This window comes from Condylostylus longicornis, unplaced genomic scaffold (genome assembly GCF_029603195.1).
Source record: "Condylostylus longicornis isolate FDR11 unplaced genomic scaffold, ASM2960319v2 ptg000163l, whole genome shotgun sequence".
Classification (NCBI taxonomy): Eukaryota; Metazoa; Arthropoda; class Insecta; order Diptera; family Dolichopodidae; genus Condylostylus; species Condylostylus longicornis.
In genome coordinates this window covers 412,169-429,492 of record NW_026578131.1, presented here as the reverse complement: position 1 = coordinate 429,492, position 17,324 = coordinate 412,169, and the positions used below count along the sequence as shown (strand labels likewise).

The 17,324-nt window shown below is 24.6% G+C and overlaps 1 protein-coding gene across 6 annotated transcripts in view; it reads left to right on the top strand.

The window, feature by feature from the left end:
- LOC129616211 (ras-specific guanine nucleotide-releasing factor 2-like) overlaps positions 1-17,324 on the top strand; it is a 169,442-nt gene that overhangs the window by 84,486 nt on the left and 67,632 nt on the right. For 4 of the 6 annotated variants that reach the window (XM_055531722.1, XM_055531721.1, XM_055531718.1 and 1 more), the window contains exons 3-15: positions 3,291-3,329; positions 4,406-4,474; positions 4,976-5,140; positions 7,893-7,999; positions 8,231-8,378; positions 9,734-9,901; positions 12,717-12,872; positions 13,123-13,300; positions 14,523-14,716; positions 15,924-16,152; positions 16,660-16,783; positions 16,872-16,975; positions 17,045-17,287. In XM_055531722.1, coding sequence (XP_055387697.1) covers positions 3,291-3,329; positions 4,406-4,474; positions 4,976-5,140; positions 7,893-7,999; positions 8,231-8,378; positions 9,734-9,901; positions 12,717-12,872; positions 13,123-13,300; positions 14,523-14,716; positions 15,924-16,152; positions 16,660-16,783; positions 16,872-16,975; positions 17,045-17,287 — 1,924 coding nt within the window. Of the gene's footprint in view, positions 1-3,290; positions 3,330-4,405; positions 4,475-4,975; positions 5,141-7,856; positions 8,000-8,230; positions 8,379-9,733; positions 9,902-12,716; positions 12,873-13,122; positions 13,301-14,522; positions 14,717-15,923; positions 16,153-16,659; positions 16,784-16,871; positions 16,976-17,044; positions 17,288-17,324 lie in introns of those variants that run through there. The other 2 variants (XM_055531719.1, XM_055531723.1) reach the window with 2 other exon arrangements.

The window sequence follows — 17,324 nt, the reverse complement described above, 5'->3', positions numbered from 1 at the left end:
TATTATTCCAAAGAACATAGTAATGAATGGAAAGAACGGAGTAATAAAAGGTTGTATATACACAAGCGATGGTTTTGTTTCACTTTTTTTTAAATGAAATTGTAATTTATTTTGATCTTTTGAAAAATACTTCATAAAAACTTCAATTTACAGAAAGGATAAAAATAGAATAATGCTAGAAAAAAGTAATATGACAATGAAATACACGTACCCGAACCTTTTCCTTCTGAATTCTGACCAGATTTTGCAATATTTTCTTCAAATGATTCCAAACATCCTATAAGATTCTCTTATAACATTTTCCAGAAAAATTTGATTTTGATGAAAAATTTGATAATAAATTTTGTTCTCTTGTTAATTCTTGATATACATATATTTACGTACATATAGTGCCCGCAAATAGGTACAATCAATCCTCGAAAATCTCCTTTGTGAAGATTTGGATAGGCTCCCATTTATTCTAGTAAATATGTATATACATACATATGTTTGTATGTAAGTTGTCTCTCAAATCCATTTTTATAATAGTTTTTCTTGGAAACTGCTTAAGTAAACCATCCTGTTATTTTCCGCCTTTTCACAAATTGGGTTGTAGCATAATACATAAAATATTTTTCATTTTTATTTCAATTAACTTTTTATATATTTTATATTTATATTTCTTTGAAAATAATTCATTGGTTTAGCATATTATTAATATTTTATTTTGCCCAACTGAATATAAATTAAAACTGGCGTTACCGCCACAATTTTATAGATTAATATACATATATCGATGTATCGAAAATCGATAGATATCGAGTACAGCGCAAATTTCTGAAAAACGTTGATGTAGTTATACCGATATTTTTTTCGATTTATTGAGCCTTAATGTTTTTCGAGAGCGACATTGAAATTCGATTTTTAAAAATATTTCAAAATTTATGTCAAATTTGGACTTAATTTTGAATCAAAATGTCTGCTCATCAGAACATATCTGATGGGAAAAAAAAGTTATTTTTGTATAATCGGATTTATTTTAAACTTTTTGAGGAGCTCTAGTTTTGAAAAAGCAGAATGTTTTAAACATTTTTTCTCATTACAATTACATTTGAATGTGTTAAAAAAACTATTTTTAATGAGAAGAAATGGTTCCATTTAGTTTAATGAGTTGTTTTCTCATATTGCAAATCAAAAATACTGTTTTCACAAATGCACAAATCATCAACTCATTTGGCGTTTGATGTGGCGCACATGCATTTCGTTTTGGCTAGTCACGAGTAATTTTTACACGTAAAGCAAAAGGGAAATACAGGTAGAGTGGCTCAATGTGCATTGACAATGTTCCGATAAGAATCGGAATAGTCATTCAAAACTGATACAAATAATATTATATGATTTGTATGCAACTATTATTATTTATAATATTATTTTATTTTTATTTATAATATATTGTCTTCTTTTGTAAATATAATCTTTTATTATAAAGGATTTAGAATAGAAATAGTAGGGAGACTTAACAAACAAAAATTTAGTACGAGTATTAAAAGTACTCCTCTTCATATTTCATTGTTCTTTTTTTTGAAGAACTTATTAAATAAAGAATGCACATAACAAATAATAATAATTTGATTGTAGAATTGAAAGAGACATAGAAATGTAAAGTTAATGGGATTTTTATATGAAAAGATTTTATATGAAAAGATATGAAAAAATGAATATAGGTAGTGAAATATTTTAATACAGAATAGCAAAACTGCAACAAAATTCAATCCTAGAATGTTTAAAACAATTTTGAATATTTAGTAAATTTAACAATTGCGTATTAAACAATTTTAAATATTAATAAAATTTTTGTTGACAGAAATGAATGCTTTAAATACTTTCATTATCTAGTTTTTTCAATGATTCTCTTTCTTAAACCAAAGAATATTATCAAATTGAAATTTCAAGTTCAACGTCAAATAGCGTTTTTCTTTTTAGTTATAACTAAAATAAAAATCAGCTGATTGCTATTCAAAATTCTCAAAAAACAAAAATGTGTGTCTCTATTTTGTTCCAAAAAATCTGATATGGTGCTGGAGTTACTTTTATTATTTTATTTAGAAACACCTGTCAAAAACTATTTTCAATTTTTTAATTGACAATATTTTTATAAATTTCATTTAATATATGCCACTACTTGGAACTATTATCATTTTCCTTTGATTTTAAAATCAATTTGTCACAAACAAATTTCTAACATTGAAATTAAACTTGTAAACAACTGTCAAATAATTGGAATAATTTGGGAATAATTGCCAAAATAATATTAAATAACAAGTTAACGATTACAACATTTTTTTTAAAAAATTTGTTATTTAATTATTGTTTTTGCAATTAGTGTGATGCAAGACTTTGTTACAGAGAAATATAAAAGGCTAAATTTATTTTGATAAGATTTAAGTAAATTTAATAAAAATTAAAGATTTTAATAAGATTTAAGTAAATATGTATCATTTAGCAGTTTTTGACAACGTCAAAGTATATGTCAAAATTAGTATGATTTATTATATTATTTTGGTAAAAGAAATATGTTTATCATTTCTTATCTATATGATTGAGCTAAAATTCAATATGTTCCTGCGAAGGGATCTGATATAAAAAACAAATTAATCGAATGTATCTTTATTTTGACTACATCTGTTTTATGTTTAAAAATATCGACAGTTTCCCACCTCTATTGAAAAATAGGTACGCACATTAAAGTCCAAGTACCTTGTAATTTAAAAAAGATTAGCGGTCTTTAATACCAGAAAAAAAAGAATTAAAAAAAAGGAGACTTTTAAATCAACAAGTTTTCGGCTAAAACTAGATGTGTACATAAACTGTACTACACTGAGAAGCGAGAATGTAGTATACAAAAGTATTTTCTTGTACAACAACTTGCAGTGAAACGATAACTGTATAATATGTTATTAAAAACCTTATTTTTGTTGAAGATCAAAGGTAAATAAAATTTTTATATATGGTATCAATAACATATGCATATACATTATGCATACATACATATATATAAACTATGTATTCACTTAAATAGGTACATACATATGTATATGAATTTGGTAAAGCGTCATTCCTCTATATTTCTTATTCCTATGCTTTAAAACTCAGCTTTATTATTGTTCACTAAGCTTCGGGAGTCAAAATCTATCTAATCATTGTTTTGTTAAAAAACAAACAAAAAAAAACAACGTAAAAATGTGTTTTTTCATCTCTGATTCAGTTTTTATGTTTTAAAGTTTCAAATTTTTCCGTTTAATCTTTTCCAGATACCTGATAACTGTAGGATATCAACGTTAAGTAAACAGGTAAATTTAAATGTTGACGCTTTATATTTCTAAACAAAAAAAAAAGGAATGATGTAAAATTTCTCTGGATCAAAAATTTGAATGTCGAATGTAAAAGAAAAACAATAATTGGCGAACAAAAGAAGTGTTATTTTCTTGTTTGTTGTAATTTTTATTTTTTAACTTGTGATCTTTAATAATTATGTTACTATAGTTTTTTCCTTTCAATAATTTAAAATGGTGCTATATACTATTTAAATTTTATGCTTTATATTTTAAATAAGTATGATTATTGTTTAGCATGCCAAAATCATTTAAAATTTAATTTTAATTTTATATAAAATTTAGTTTGTACAGCGGGACCTACATATTATGTATGTCAAAAATTTCAATTTATCTATTTTATGTTTTATTATTTGTACTATTTTTTTGCTTTAACAAACTTCTATTTTAGTCTTGTGTTGGTTTATTGTTCTATTTATTTGATTTTTTAATCGCTTTTGTATTATAAAATTTGTACAAAAGCTCATAGAAACGGATCATAGAATTACATGTAGTTTATAAATACTTACCATAAAATTTTCATGTAAGAGACTTTCGGAAAATTTTATAAAACCTTAATTCCTGTGAAATATGCAAATATGAAACCTTTATGATTTTTTACATTAAAAATCTGAAATAATATCATTTATTATATAAATGGATCTATCTACTTAATTAATTTCTTCTCAAAGTTTGAAATTAAAGTGAGAACGTTTTCCGTTCTTTAAATGATCTCAAATTAACTAACTTACACAATGTGTGATTCCTGCTCAATTAAAAATTAATATTTGATTGAAACAAAATTTAAATTTTGCAGAAAAATCTTAAGCTTGAGAAAACATTCGAAGTTTCTTTTTTCATCCTTCTCAATTTTCTGAAGTCTTCCAAAATCATTAAATTAAAATTTAAGTTAAAAATAACTTCATTGTTGCTACTTCAAGAATTATTTTATTGTTAAGGCTTTGCGTGTTTGTGTTTGAAAATGGATTAAAACAATAATAGAAAAGTTGGTTTTTAGTTTCTTATTAATTCGGTTTTTTTTTATTCTATTTCAGCATGGCTACTTGCACAAAAGGACATCGGATAGCAATAAATGGCAACTAAGATGGTTTATTTTATATCAGGTAAAGTTCAATTCATGTGTTAATAAATATTACTTTTAAAGTAGGACATACATCTATTACGATTTTCCATTAATTTATTGTTGATTAAATAACATTAATTTAATATTAATTGAATGAGTATAAGTTAATTCAAAGTTATATGTATACCCATTTATGAAGCATAATTCTTGCTTTTTTAGGTAGGTAATTATACTTACTGACGACATTGTGCAATAAAGTTTTCTTACATTTCTTTTTTCCCTAATAAAGGAAATGTAAGGACATTATAAAAATGGATGATAAATAATTATTTAGGAAGTTAAATTTAAGTGAATAGTACCATTTTTTTTCAGTTTTACATGATAGTATAAATAAAATATTGTAGGTACTTGTTCATTTTTAATATTTTTAATATTTTATTATTACTATTGTTATTCTTATTTTTCTATTCACCATATGTACATACATATGTATTTCAATTGTGTTAATTAATTATTTATATTTTGTTTTATCACAACACAGAATTTATTATTTTATTACGAAAACGAAGCGTGCCAAAGACCATCTGGTATAATATTTCTTGAAGGTTGCTATTGTGAAAGGTTAGTTTCAGCCCCATCATGTATTAATTCATTAACATCTGGTTCTGGACAAGGCTCTAAAGCATCTAAAGAAGATAAATTACAGGTAATTATAGTATTTAATTTTAAAATATAAGAGGCATGCGAGCGTGAAAATAAAAATTAATTATTTTTAAATGATTTTTTCATTAATATACATGCATATGTACATACATATGTAGATAATTGTTTGCAAGTACATATTTTATAACTGGGTGGTACTACATATTACCTATTATGATTCACATGTGCTTTATTACACTGCATCACTAAAATGTTTTTGTTGTATTACACGGCTCTATTATAATTAATGATGAGAAATAGCAGCTTTGACATATGCGTATGGTTTAATTTAATTGCGTATGGTTTAATTTAATTGCTCATGAAAATTAGTTGTATTCATTTTAAATTATTTTTAATATTGCGTAAAATAAGCGAGAATGAAAATTATTACACAAAAATTCAAAATATAATATTGAAGAATTAAAATCGTTGCGGATGAAATTAAATATTTAGAATGATTTATTTGGCACAAAAAATTTTTACTTTAAAGAATTTAGAAATTTAAGTTATGTATGTAGGTACAAAATGCTTAAACTTAAATTATGTATAAATTTTTTTATATAATTTCCTAATAACAACAAATAGATGTTGAATTTAAAAAATATTTTTTGTTATTAATTTACTTACTTAAATTAAGTATAAAAAATAGCAAATAAAATTTATGTCGTTCAAATCAAGCCTTACGCTTATTTTGGAAGGATGTGAGTTTAATAAGTTTTGGAGTTTTCAAATATACATATTAGGTATTTCTTTTAAATAGGTAAAAAAAAATTCTTACAAATGTTGAAAAATGTCCATCAAGTAAAATTAATTTTCCATCAAATAGAATTAAGAGTTATTGTAAATTTCAAAAGAACAAAAAAAGTTTCTCATAGAATATTTCTTAGAATTTTTTTATAAAGTTTCATATTTTCAAATTATTTGAACATTTTTTTTTATATCTTGGAATTCATTTAACATTAAGTGTGCATTGAACATTCGTGTCCTGTAACATAAGCACGTTTGATATAGAACGACATAAACTGTATTAAATGTGTACATACGATCCTTTGATTTTATTTTTTTTCCTGCGCCTTAAAAAATGATATCCTTTCGAATGAAAAAAAAATAACTTTCATAATTTTAATATCTGTTTATTCGCTTACTCTTTTCCTTTTTCGGTTAACTGAAGTGGAAAATAAGACAATTTCTTTTTTTATTTTGAATAAAAAGTTGCTTTGTTTTTCTTTTATCTGAGCTCATTATTTTTTTGTATATTTCTCAGAACTTAATTTTTAATTTCTTTATTTTACTCTTTCTTTTCCTAACAATCGAATTAAAGCGGATTTATATAATAGATTTAAAGAATTAATGCATTTTGATTTTTAAATTACCTGGTTTTTATTATTTCTTGATGAAGTTAATACATCAACAATATTAAACATGAGATATTTTTGGAGCGAGGTATTTCTAACGAGTGAAATAAATGAACGTAATTGGAACAAAAGTAAAAGTAAATATACTTTAAAATGGTTTTAATTACTCAACAAGTGTATTACGAATTTTCACAATTATATGGTTATTCCTTTCCTTTTATTCAGGAATAATATTAAAGAAAAACCCGAAAATTATTTATGTAATATGTGCGTTATACATATAGAAAAATGGTTATTCTTGTCTTAATAATTTATAAATAAATCTACACGCTGCAGGCATAAGTAATTAACTTTAATTATATTATAAATCATTGGTCGGTTTTAAATTTCACATATGCCATAAGTAAAAGCGGTTCAATTCAAAAATTGTGTTAAATTATTGCTAGCTTATTTATAAAATTATTTAATTTTAATATAAAATTTTTGAAAAAAAACAGCTAATTTTATTTATTAAACGTTATGTCATAACGAAAATAAAATCAATTACCGCAAAATATAGAATTTCAATTACATAATTGAGTTTTCTTATTCTTTTCTATTGCTATAATTATAGAGGGCTTACCGCAGTAAAGATTTCCACCAAAAAAACAAAATAATTGATAGGGTAAAAAATTCACCACGAAGTTGTTTTTTATTTTAAAAATTTTTCTGTGAATAACCAAGTTTTCCCAGAATAACTTAATTAATTAATTTTATAATTGTATACTGATTACAAGAAATTAAAATGGTTAAATACGAAAATAAAATATAGGCCGGTGAATTTAGGGAATTTAGGGAAGGTCTATAAAATTGCTTTTAAATCACAAATTTTAAGACGGAAATATCTTTTTTTTGGCGGAAAATATCTTTTCAGTCAAAGCAAGTACTTCCAAATTTTTTAAATCATTTATACCTCTTCCGGGTTACTTTAAAAGCAGCTTTGTCATACATTTACATATTTTGCTATGATCATATATTGTATCTGAACTTCTAAAAAAATCGTACGATCCGCTCTATTTATTGATATAAAGTTTGTAATACCCTTTTGAAATACTTATAAAATTATAAATAATAACATCAGTGGTAAGAGTACCAAAAAATTTAAAGCAAATATGAATATGAATTTTAAAAAGTTTGAATGTCTTTATCATTGATAATAAAGTTTAATTACTTTAGGAGTGAAAAAATAACTTCTAAATTAATTAAATTTTATTGTCATCACATTATCTCTCAAAAAATGACGTGATGTGTTTATTCATTATTAAATTTAAGTTTTTAGAACACAAAAATTTAATCAAATCTATAATTTTCTTTACAACAATTATAATGAAAAATAACTCTTTCGTCATTTTTAATTTTCAGCATTGCTTTTCAATATCCTTTAGACGTGAAAATCAACGACAGTATGAATTAAGAGCCAATACTGAATCTGAATGTTCTGCATGGATAATAGCTATACGGGAGGCCAGGTAATTTCATTAAGGCATAAATAAATAATAATAAATGTTCGCTTTTGTTAATTTAATCTCTTCGACACCATAGGAAAAAATAATTAATTTGTTATTGTTTCATCAAACCGTTTGATTGAAAAATTATCAATTTTTTGCAGCTCTTTTTTTTAATACATATTTAACGTCATTTATTTATTTATGTTATTTTTTATGTACTCATCCATTTCCTTTTTTTGGGTTTTCTTTTAGCTTCAATAAACTTTTATTGCAAAAAGAAGAACTCGAACAAAAACATGTACATTTATTGCAAGTTGTTGAAAGTGAAAAAACAGCAAAATGGCAATATACACAACATTGTGAAGAATTAGCATCGGAAATAAAGAAATTAAGAGCGGAGGTGAGATTGAAAATTTTATTTCATTATTCAAATGCAGTTTAATGTTTTTAGAATATTTGTTTAGATTGTAAATATTTTGATTTTTGTAAATTTAAAATTGTGGAACAAGCTCTAGAAGAAAAACGATATCAAAAATATGTAAAAAACGGATTTTTGGATAACGATAAATTTTACCGGTTTTTGTTCAAATATGGTATGCCGTGGTACAAGAAGCAAGATACTATTTTTCTTCTGCCAAAATAAAAATCTAAGTACATTTGAAAATTCAGTTTCTATCTTCAAGGGTGTAGAAGTTTTGTAAACATGTCCACGGACGGACGGATGGGCGGATGAATAAGTAATAAACACACTTTTTCAAAGTTTTTTTTGTAAAAGTGTTAAAAAATTCATTAAAGATCTAAATGAACTATTTATATGCATATGATGTATGTATGTATGAATTTTTTGAGTACATATACACTTGAATTAAGTTTGAATAAAATGCAATTATATTTGCAAATTATAAATAAAGCATAGTTCCGATGCAATTTATTTGAGGTAAAAATTTAATTACAATAAAGTGCACTTCTGGAAAATTTTAAATAAACACCTTTTAGGTACAATTTTCTTTATCAACCTTGAAAATGTTATAATGAGAACTTATTATTAGAACAAACAAATTTTAATTATTTAATTTTTAAACTGATAAATTTAATTCTGTGTTCTGTTTTTTAACTTATGTCTGGTAGAAATTAATTTACAGAATTATTTTTATCAGAATTATAACTAGTCTATTATTGTTTCAAACTGACGACTTATTTTAATCATGATTTTAAAAGTGTTGTTACTTTTTTGATTTCGTCCTGTAATCACTTAAGGAAAAAGGCTTTGAGAGAATTTTAGAATATTAATTTTGACTAGTTAAGCTGTTTTAAAAAAGATTTGTATTTTTAATTTTTAGATTTTTAAAGCTAATAATTCGAAAATTCTAAGGGAATTTGTCGATATGGAGAAAAAGTCAATATTTTACGGCATTGTTAAAGAAATGTGTTGATACTATATAGTTTAACAATAATTTTCTGTTTCTTATTCAAATTCTTAAATCTTTAAAATGAAATTTAAGTGAAAGTATTAGAACTGATTTATTTTGTTTTGACCATAAGCACCAATATTTTCACATTTTTGTGTACATATACCTTTTGTATATGTATATTTGTTATATAAATTATAAAAGTATTTTGAAACTTTAATTATTCTGGTTAACTGAAAGATATTAGAAATTACTTTTACTTTTTTATTTTATTCATTAATTTTTTTTCTTTTCTTTATTTGATTTATTTTTGTTAATTTTATTACAAAAAAAATTCTTTTTACAGATTTGTGCTTTACGAAAAGAATGTAAATCAACGGTATCGAGCACTCGTGAAAGTAGACGTGAAAGTTTCGCAATTGTTTGTGAACCACCACAAAGTGATGAGAATACAAATTTAACAGGACTATGCTCTCAAGTTCAAGATTCTGTTGAATTACGTAAAATAAAAAAGGTAAGAATGAAAATTTAATATGAAAAGGTATTTGTTTTTCATTTTTTCAATTTTTTTGCTTTCCCTTTCCATGAATATGTAATTTGTAAGGAAAAGAAAATATTTTATTACTTATTTACCAAAAAATATGTTGTATTTGTATTTGTAGGGAAGCTAAAAATAAGCAGTTAACATATCGATACAACAAATTTAATAATTTTTTACAATTTACAAAAGAAAATTTTTTGAAATTTATTGTGAGATAATATCAAAACTTTTATGTTGTAAACTACTTGTGTTTCAATTTGTTTAAAGAATGGGTGAATATGAAGGAATTAAAACTATCAAAGACCAAAAATTGACATTAAATTAGTTTAAAAGCAAACAAAGTTTTCAAGTATATTGTTTTATATGATTGTCCCAAGTTATCATTTATTATATATTGCAGACCCATTCGGTATAAATAACAACATAAATTTTTAAAGTAGTATCAAAAGAAATATTGGCACACTACTACGTTTGATTAATGGTTTATTTTTTTTGGAAAATTTTCAAGAAAAAACCATTGTAACGATTGTTTTTTTCTGTATATGACCATCGGTAACGAGTTTCATAATTGATAATAAATTACAATGTTGTATGTGCATATAAAATAAAATTTTTGTGAATTTAATTCAATAAATCAATTTTGAAGTTTTGATTTCTATTAAATAATTGGTTAATATTGAATGAAATAATTGAATTTTTCCATTCTATTTGTACAAATGCTTGTATTCTTATGTGTTCAATTTTTTTTTATATTTTAAATTTATTATAGATGAAATAAACATGCATTATATAAAAAATGTTAGTAGACTGGAAAATTAAATTTGTTTCTTTATTTATAATACATAATATTACAGTAACAGATTTTTAACAAAATTTAATCATTGGGAAGTTATTGTATTTAAAAAACTAAAGTAGTTGTTCAGTCTTATTATAGTTATTGTAAAAGTTATATTGATATTTCAAATACAATAATAAAAAAATAGATTCGATCTGTAAGTTTAGAATAATAAAACGATAAAAATTATTAAATGGAGTGTGCAATAATAATTGAATTTAATTTTGTGAAAACTCTGAAAGTCAGAAATAAGTGTATAATTTTTTAGTTAGAAAGCATTTTTTAATTTACAGAAAAAGTTACAAACATAATATAATTGAAATTAAATTCGTTTATTCTGTATGTATAAGAGAATCAGAAAAAAACTTGAATGTGCATTTGAAGCACATTATTTAATTAATGTCTGTCCAATGCAGTATGGGCAGTAAATCCTAGGTCACCTGTTCTCATATGAGATCCATATAATTTTTTATCATTTTTCATTTTTATATGCGTATAATAAGGGATTTGTGTTCGCTATTTAATTTATGTAAATATCTTAGGGTGGAACATTCGAGTTGTTTTTTTTTCAGGCATAATAATGAAAATATGTTTGCTAAAGTTAAATTAGAGCGTAGGGATTCGAGTAGCATGGTAACACGGTATACGGTAGTATGGTTTTTTAGTTTGATTTAAAACGAACAATAAACCGAAATCTAAACAGCTGCTGACATTTTTTATGTATCATTTAGTTTGTAAATAAATAATACAGAAATAAGAAGCAAAAGTATTTTGTGATCTATAATTGTTTTTTAGTTTATATAATTTGTAATATTATATAAATAACAGAATTATATAAAACCTACATATAACAAGGGAATTTAGAAATTCTGAAACCCATGTGCCATATGTAATTTAATTTAAATTTATATGTTAAGTTTAAAATAATAAAGCCATAGCAATACTAATAAATTATTTTCATTCCTCTCTATAAACTGGCGATCCACCCTAATATACATGTAATATGTTATATAAAATCACTCAGGATTATAAATTTAAAGAAAAAGCTAACATAAACGGTATTTTATCCGAAGTATTATTTTATGTGGTAGATATCCCAAGTGCGTTTTAAAGATTTCTTTTCTAGTCAATTACTTTTCCATTTCATATACTTAAAAGAGAATTGAAACGTGCTTTAATAAAGATTATATTCGTTTATTGCTTTTAATTTAATGTTAAGGATAGATAATACAGACAGAATACAGTTTTGTGTGTAATCAAAAATAAATTTGTTATTTTCGCAATTGGAATGATATAATTATGTATTTTTCAATGTATATGTGGTAATTTGTATTTTTAGATGAATATTATAGATTTGTCATACACATACATATGGTTAAATAATTTTTAGCCTGGTTTATTTGATAATGTTTGACAATATCCATAAAGATTTTAATATGTGCACAATTATCGTTAGCTAATCTCGGTTATGTTTATAAAATTCACATAATTTTTGAGAGTAAAAATTTGGCTTATAAAAATATTTTTCAACAATGCTTCGAATAATTGAAAAAGAAACTTTAGAGTTAGTAACTATCTAATCGATCTCTTTTGTGTCCATAACTTCAAATCGGGTACTTTTATTCATCAGTGTAGCACCAGAGCATGTCCTAAAGCTCCAAAGTAAAAAACATCTAAACAATCCATTTGAATTGAACCAGAGCCCTGATTTTTAGTCAATTAAAAAATATTTTGATGTTATTTTTGGGTTTCTTCTGCCGACTTAAGGATTTAAAATTTGTAAATATAATTCACAATTTAAGAAAAAACAAAAAAAACTTAGTTGTCGTCTTTCTCTTTTGTATGCATTTGAAACTAAACCCGGAGAGTATTTTTATTTAAAATTTGAAAATTTTTTTTACAAAATGTATTTTAATCTCAATTTTTTGCCTTTTTATAAAATATATCTCGAAGGTTCAAAGTTTTTTTCGTGGCTGGTTATGCAGAAGGCGATGGAAACAAATAGTTGAAGAATATATTAAATCACCACATGCCGAAAGTATGAGAAAAAGAAACCATCTGGTTTTTAGTATGGTTGAAGCTGAAGAAGAATATATGGAACAATTAGAAGTAAGCAAATAATTTAAATATCTTTCATATTATTGTGTACCGTTGCTAAAGAATTCATTTCGATGTAAAATGAGTTTTCGTTATTTTAAAATATACGACTCGTTCCCATGGAACGAGTTAGTTAATTAAAAAAAAAATTACTAATTCTTGACGAATTCTTGATTTTCATTGAAACGAAACCCGCGGTGTCGGATATTCACTTTACAAAATGAGTAAACTCAGAGTTTTTATAAAGATTTATTTGTTTTAGATTTTAGTGTCGTGTTTTTTAAGACCATTTCGAATGGCAGCTAGTTCAAAAAGGCCACCATGTTCACATGAAGATGTTAATTCAATATTTTTAAATTCAGAAACAGTATTATTTTTACATCAAATATTTTTAAAAGGTTTAACATCACGTTTGGAATCGTGGCCGACATTAGTTTTAGGTAAGTTATTCTATACAAAATTGGTTTATATAATTATTATGATCACATTTTTAAAATAATGTTATTTGATAAATTCAAAAACATTTAATTAATAAGTAATTAAAAATTATTCTAACTTTCGAAAAGTCCTCTGTACCCCATCTCTTTGATTGTTTGATTTAGTTTAAGGACAGCTTGTAATATCATTAATTACCATTATTTTATATAAATACTTAATTTCAAACCTTTATAAAAGAACCTTGAAAAAAGTAAAGAAGAATTAAAAATGAATGAATGGGCAACTGTGGTTTTCATTAAGTGGGAGGAGATGATGTGAAGTTTGTCTTTTATCAAAATTTATGTTACTTTTTCTTTCAGTCTACATCACAACGCACACATAGCTTTCAGCTACTTTTTTTTATGGATTCATCTCATTAATTTTATATTTTGGATAAAATCCTATTCATAAAAATCATTTTTTTCCTTTCCTTTTATTTAAGTTAACCGCAACTACGATGGTGTTTAATTCACTTTATTTTATATTAAATTATTTTTTACACTTTAACTAATGCGATGCCATTTCGTCTAGGTAAATAAAGAAAAGAAAAATATAGCGGAGAGACGACTGCCTTCCGTCATTAAAACGTTAAAATAAAGGCGGCTTGTGGTAATGTAATAAACTAAAGTTGATAAAGGGACTCGAGAAAAGGAAAAGCGAAATCGGGAAGAATGATAATGAGAAAAATAAGAAAAAGTAACATGCAAATGAAATTATGAAAAAGTAAATAATATAATTTTTTTTTTTTGAAAAGAAAGAGAAGAGAAAATCATCGGCAGACAATGATATGTGCAAAAATTCGTTTTGCGATCTTTTCTATTTCCGTTATAAAGAATAAAAATTAAGCAAATTTTGTACTTTAAAGCAGATTAACATTTTGTAATTGTTTGCACATTGGTTCCCAAATGATGTAGTGCTATTAAACAGGGATCCGTTCGTCCCTTCCGCAGTATGACTACATATTTATATAATTTGTATTTCCTTGAAAATAATATGTGAGAACATATTATTTTCAAAATCTGTGCGAAAATAACCTGACCCAGCATACACACAAAGCTAAGCTTGTTTTACTAAATTTTTCTTCGACATTATTGAAATACATTACATTTTAACTTTATAACATTTAGTAATATTTTTTGAAAATAAAATGAATGTATAATTAAATATAATTTTTATATATATTAGGTGATTTATTCGATATGCTTTTACCGATGTTAAGCATATATCAAGAATATGTACGAAATCATCACTATAGTTTGCAAGTGTTAACGGAATGTAAAAGCAACCCCAATTTTGCGACCGTATTGAAAAGATTGGAAGCAAAACCGGCATGTCAAGGACGAAGTTTAGAAACATTTTTAACATATCCTATGCATCAGGTGATTTAATATACATACATTTTTATTTTGTAGCATTATTCACTATACTACATATCCTATGTTGAATAGAATATGTGGTACATATTCTGCCAACTGGGACAACAGTGCACTGAATTAGAATCTAATGTCCCCCTCCCCCTTGTGGGTCCGGATCCTTTCCTTAAATTAAATAAGAAAGTAACAAACAATATCTTCTCATAGCAATCAGTTTTCGTAATCATTTTGACTATTTTTCAATATTATCTAACTTGCCTGTTTGATATCTAATAAGTCTACAATTACATTGCAATACTTATAAATTATATTTTCTCATAAAAGATGTTATTAATTAAATAGTTTAACAATTTATTTGAATTCATCAAATAATATTCCCCTTGTCAATTTAATAATTATGATCACCTCAAATGATATTCCTCATGGTAAAGAAAATACATTTCGAATCACTAATTTGTTAAAATATAACTAAAATTCCTTTTATTTTGTAAACAATTTCATGATTGAATAAAATATCGTGATAAATTTTAACAATAACTATAATAATATTGTAATTAAATTTTATTTTTTTAAATCAGTTTATAATCTCTACTTTATTCTATAACAATTGTATAACTAATCATTTAATAATCACCTTTATGTACTGTTAACTTATCAACTTTGCTTTCATCGCAAAATGATTTTTCCCTCAAAAGGATATTGTGTAAAATCGCAAAAACAAAGAAAAAAGAATAGAAAAACATCGTACTAAAAGTTTCTTATTTTGTCGTCTTCAATACTGTCTCATTTCTATTCTCAATTCTATATTTATATTGTAGAACAGAATAATTTTTATTTTTTGAAGAAAAAAAATAAAATAAATTTTCTATGCTAAATTAAATACTAATTATATCTTTCTATTCTTCTATTTTTTTATATTCTTTTTTTGTGTTTGGATTTTCTCTTGCATTAAATTATATTGTATTTACCTTAATCCAACCAACCAACCAACCAACCAACAAATGAATGAAATTCTAATAACTACATAATAAAAAATACAATGTTATATAAAATTTATATACACTACATATGGCACTATGTATAACACTATATTCAACATTCAACAATTACTTACATATATTTTATTTTATAATATACATTTAATAATATAAAATTATATTTAATGATGTTATAATGTTTATATATCTATTCGTTTGTAATTATAATAATGCAGATTCCACGGTATATTATAACATTACATGAGCTATTAGCACATACACCTCATGACCATGTTGAAAGAAAAAGTTTACAAAATGCAAGACAAAAACTTGAAGATTTATCAAGGCAGATGCATGACGAAGTTTCGGAAACTGAAAATCTTCGAAAAAATTTGGCTGTGGAACGTATGATTGTAGAAGGTTGTGATATTCTATTAGATGTCAATCAGGTTTTTGTGCGACAAGGTAAATATGAAAAAAAAGAAAAATTTCTTTCAGCATAAAAAAGTGTTCAGAATAAAAGTTCATATAACTTTTTTTTGGTTAATATTTTCTTTTAATATGAAAGCTTTAACATTTAAAAGCTATTGGTTCGTGTTCTCGATTTTATATTTTGGAATAACTGTTAAAATAACAGTAATTTTGAACTTTCTAAAGCTTAAACTATTCAAAGCTTTTACTAATATTTACGACATTGTAGAATTATTTAAATTAAATTTTTGTTATACGAACCATAAATACTCAACAAAACATTTTAAAATTTTTTCAACTACAGAACAGCCATATAAATAACGTTTACTTTGAAGAAAGATTGTAAAAGCTTTTGCATTGGGTTTTATAATATTAATTTGCATAAAAGTTGTTTTGAAAGCTAAGTTTTTCACATTTGGTTTCCGTCTGAACTTTTTAACAAACTTGTATGTAATGATTATTGTGAATTTGAATTTTTTTATTTTTTAATCCATAATATAGGAAGTCTGGTTCAAGTGCCACCAGGAAAAGGACGAATACGAAGCCGTTTAGCTTCTTTTAAAAGTGAAAGAGAAACTGTACGGCAGTGTTTTTTATTTTCAAATCATCTTATCATCGCAACCAGGTAAATACAACATAAATAATTTCAAAAATTTCTTAAGTTTTCTAAAATACAATAATTTTATAATATAATTTTGATTTTTATAATGCAGAACTTCCGGGGGTCGTTTACATTTAGTTCCTGATGTTGGCAAAATTCCATTAGCTGATGCAACGCTAATTGAAGATCCTAGTGATTCAGAAAAAGAAGAGGATGGTAAATAGTAAACGTTTTCTTGAAACTCAAGAATATAATATATCCTGCTTCTCATATTTTAATAAACAGATACTTCATCTCATCAAACTGATGGTGGCAGTTGTCTTAGTGTTAATGAATCATTGAATAATCCTCCAAGTCATCGTGATTTTAAAATATTAATTGATAGTAAAAGTGGTGCACGGCATTGTATACATTTAATAGCTGCAACTGTGCAAGATAAAGAAGCATGGATATCAGATATATCACAGTGCATGGACAATATTCATTTGCATTCATTATTTTCACCTGGATTATTAGGTTCATCTGGAGGTGAAGGGTACAATTTAATAATGATTAAAGAATTAAA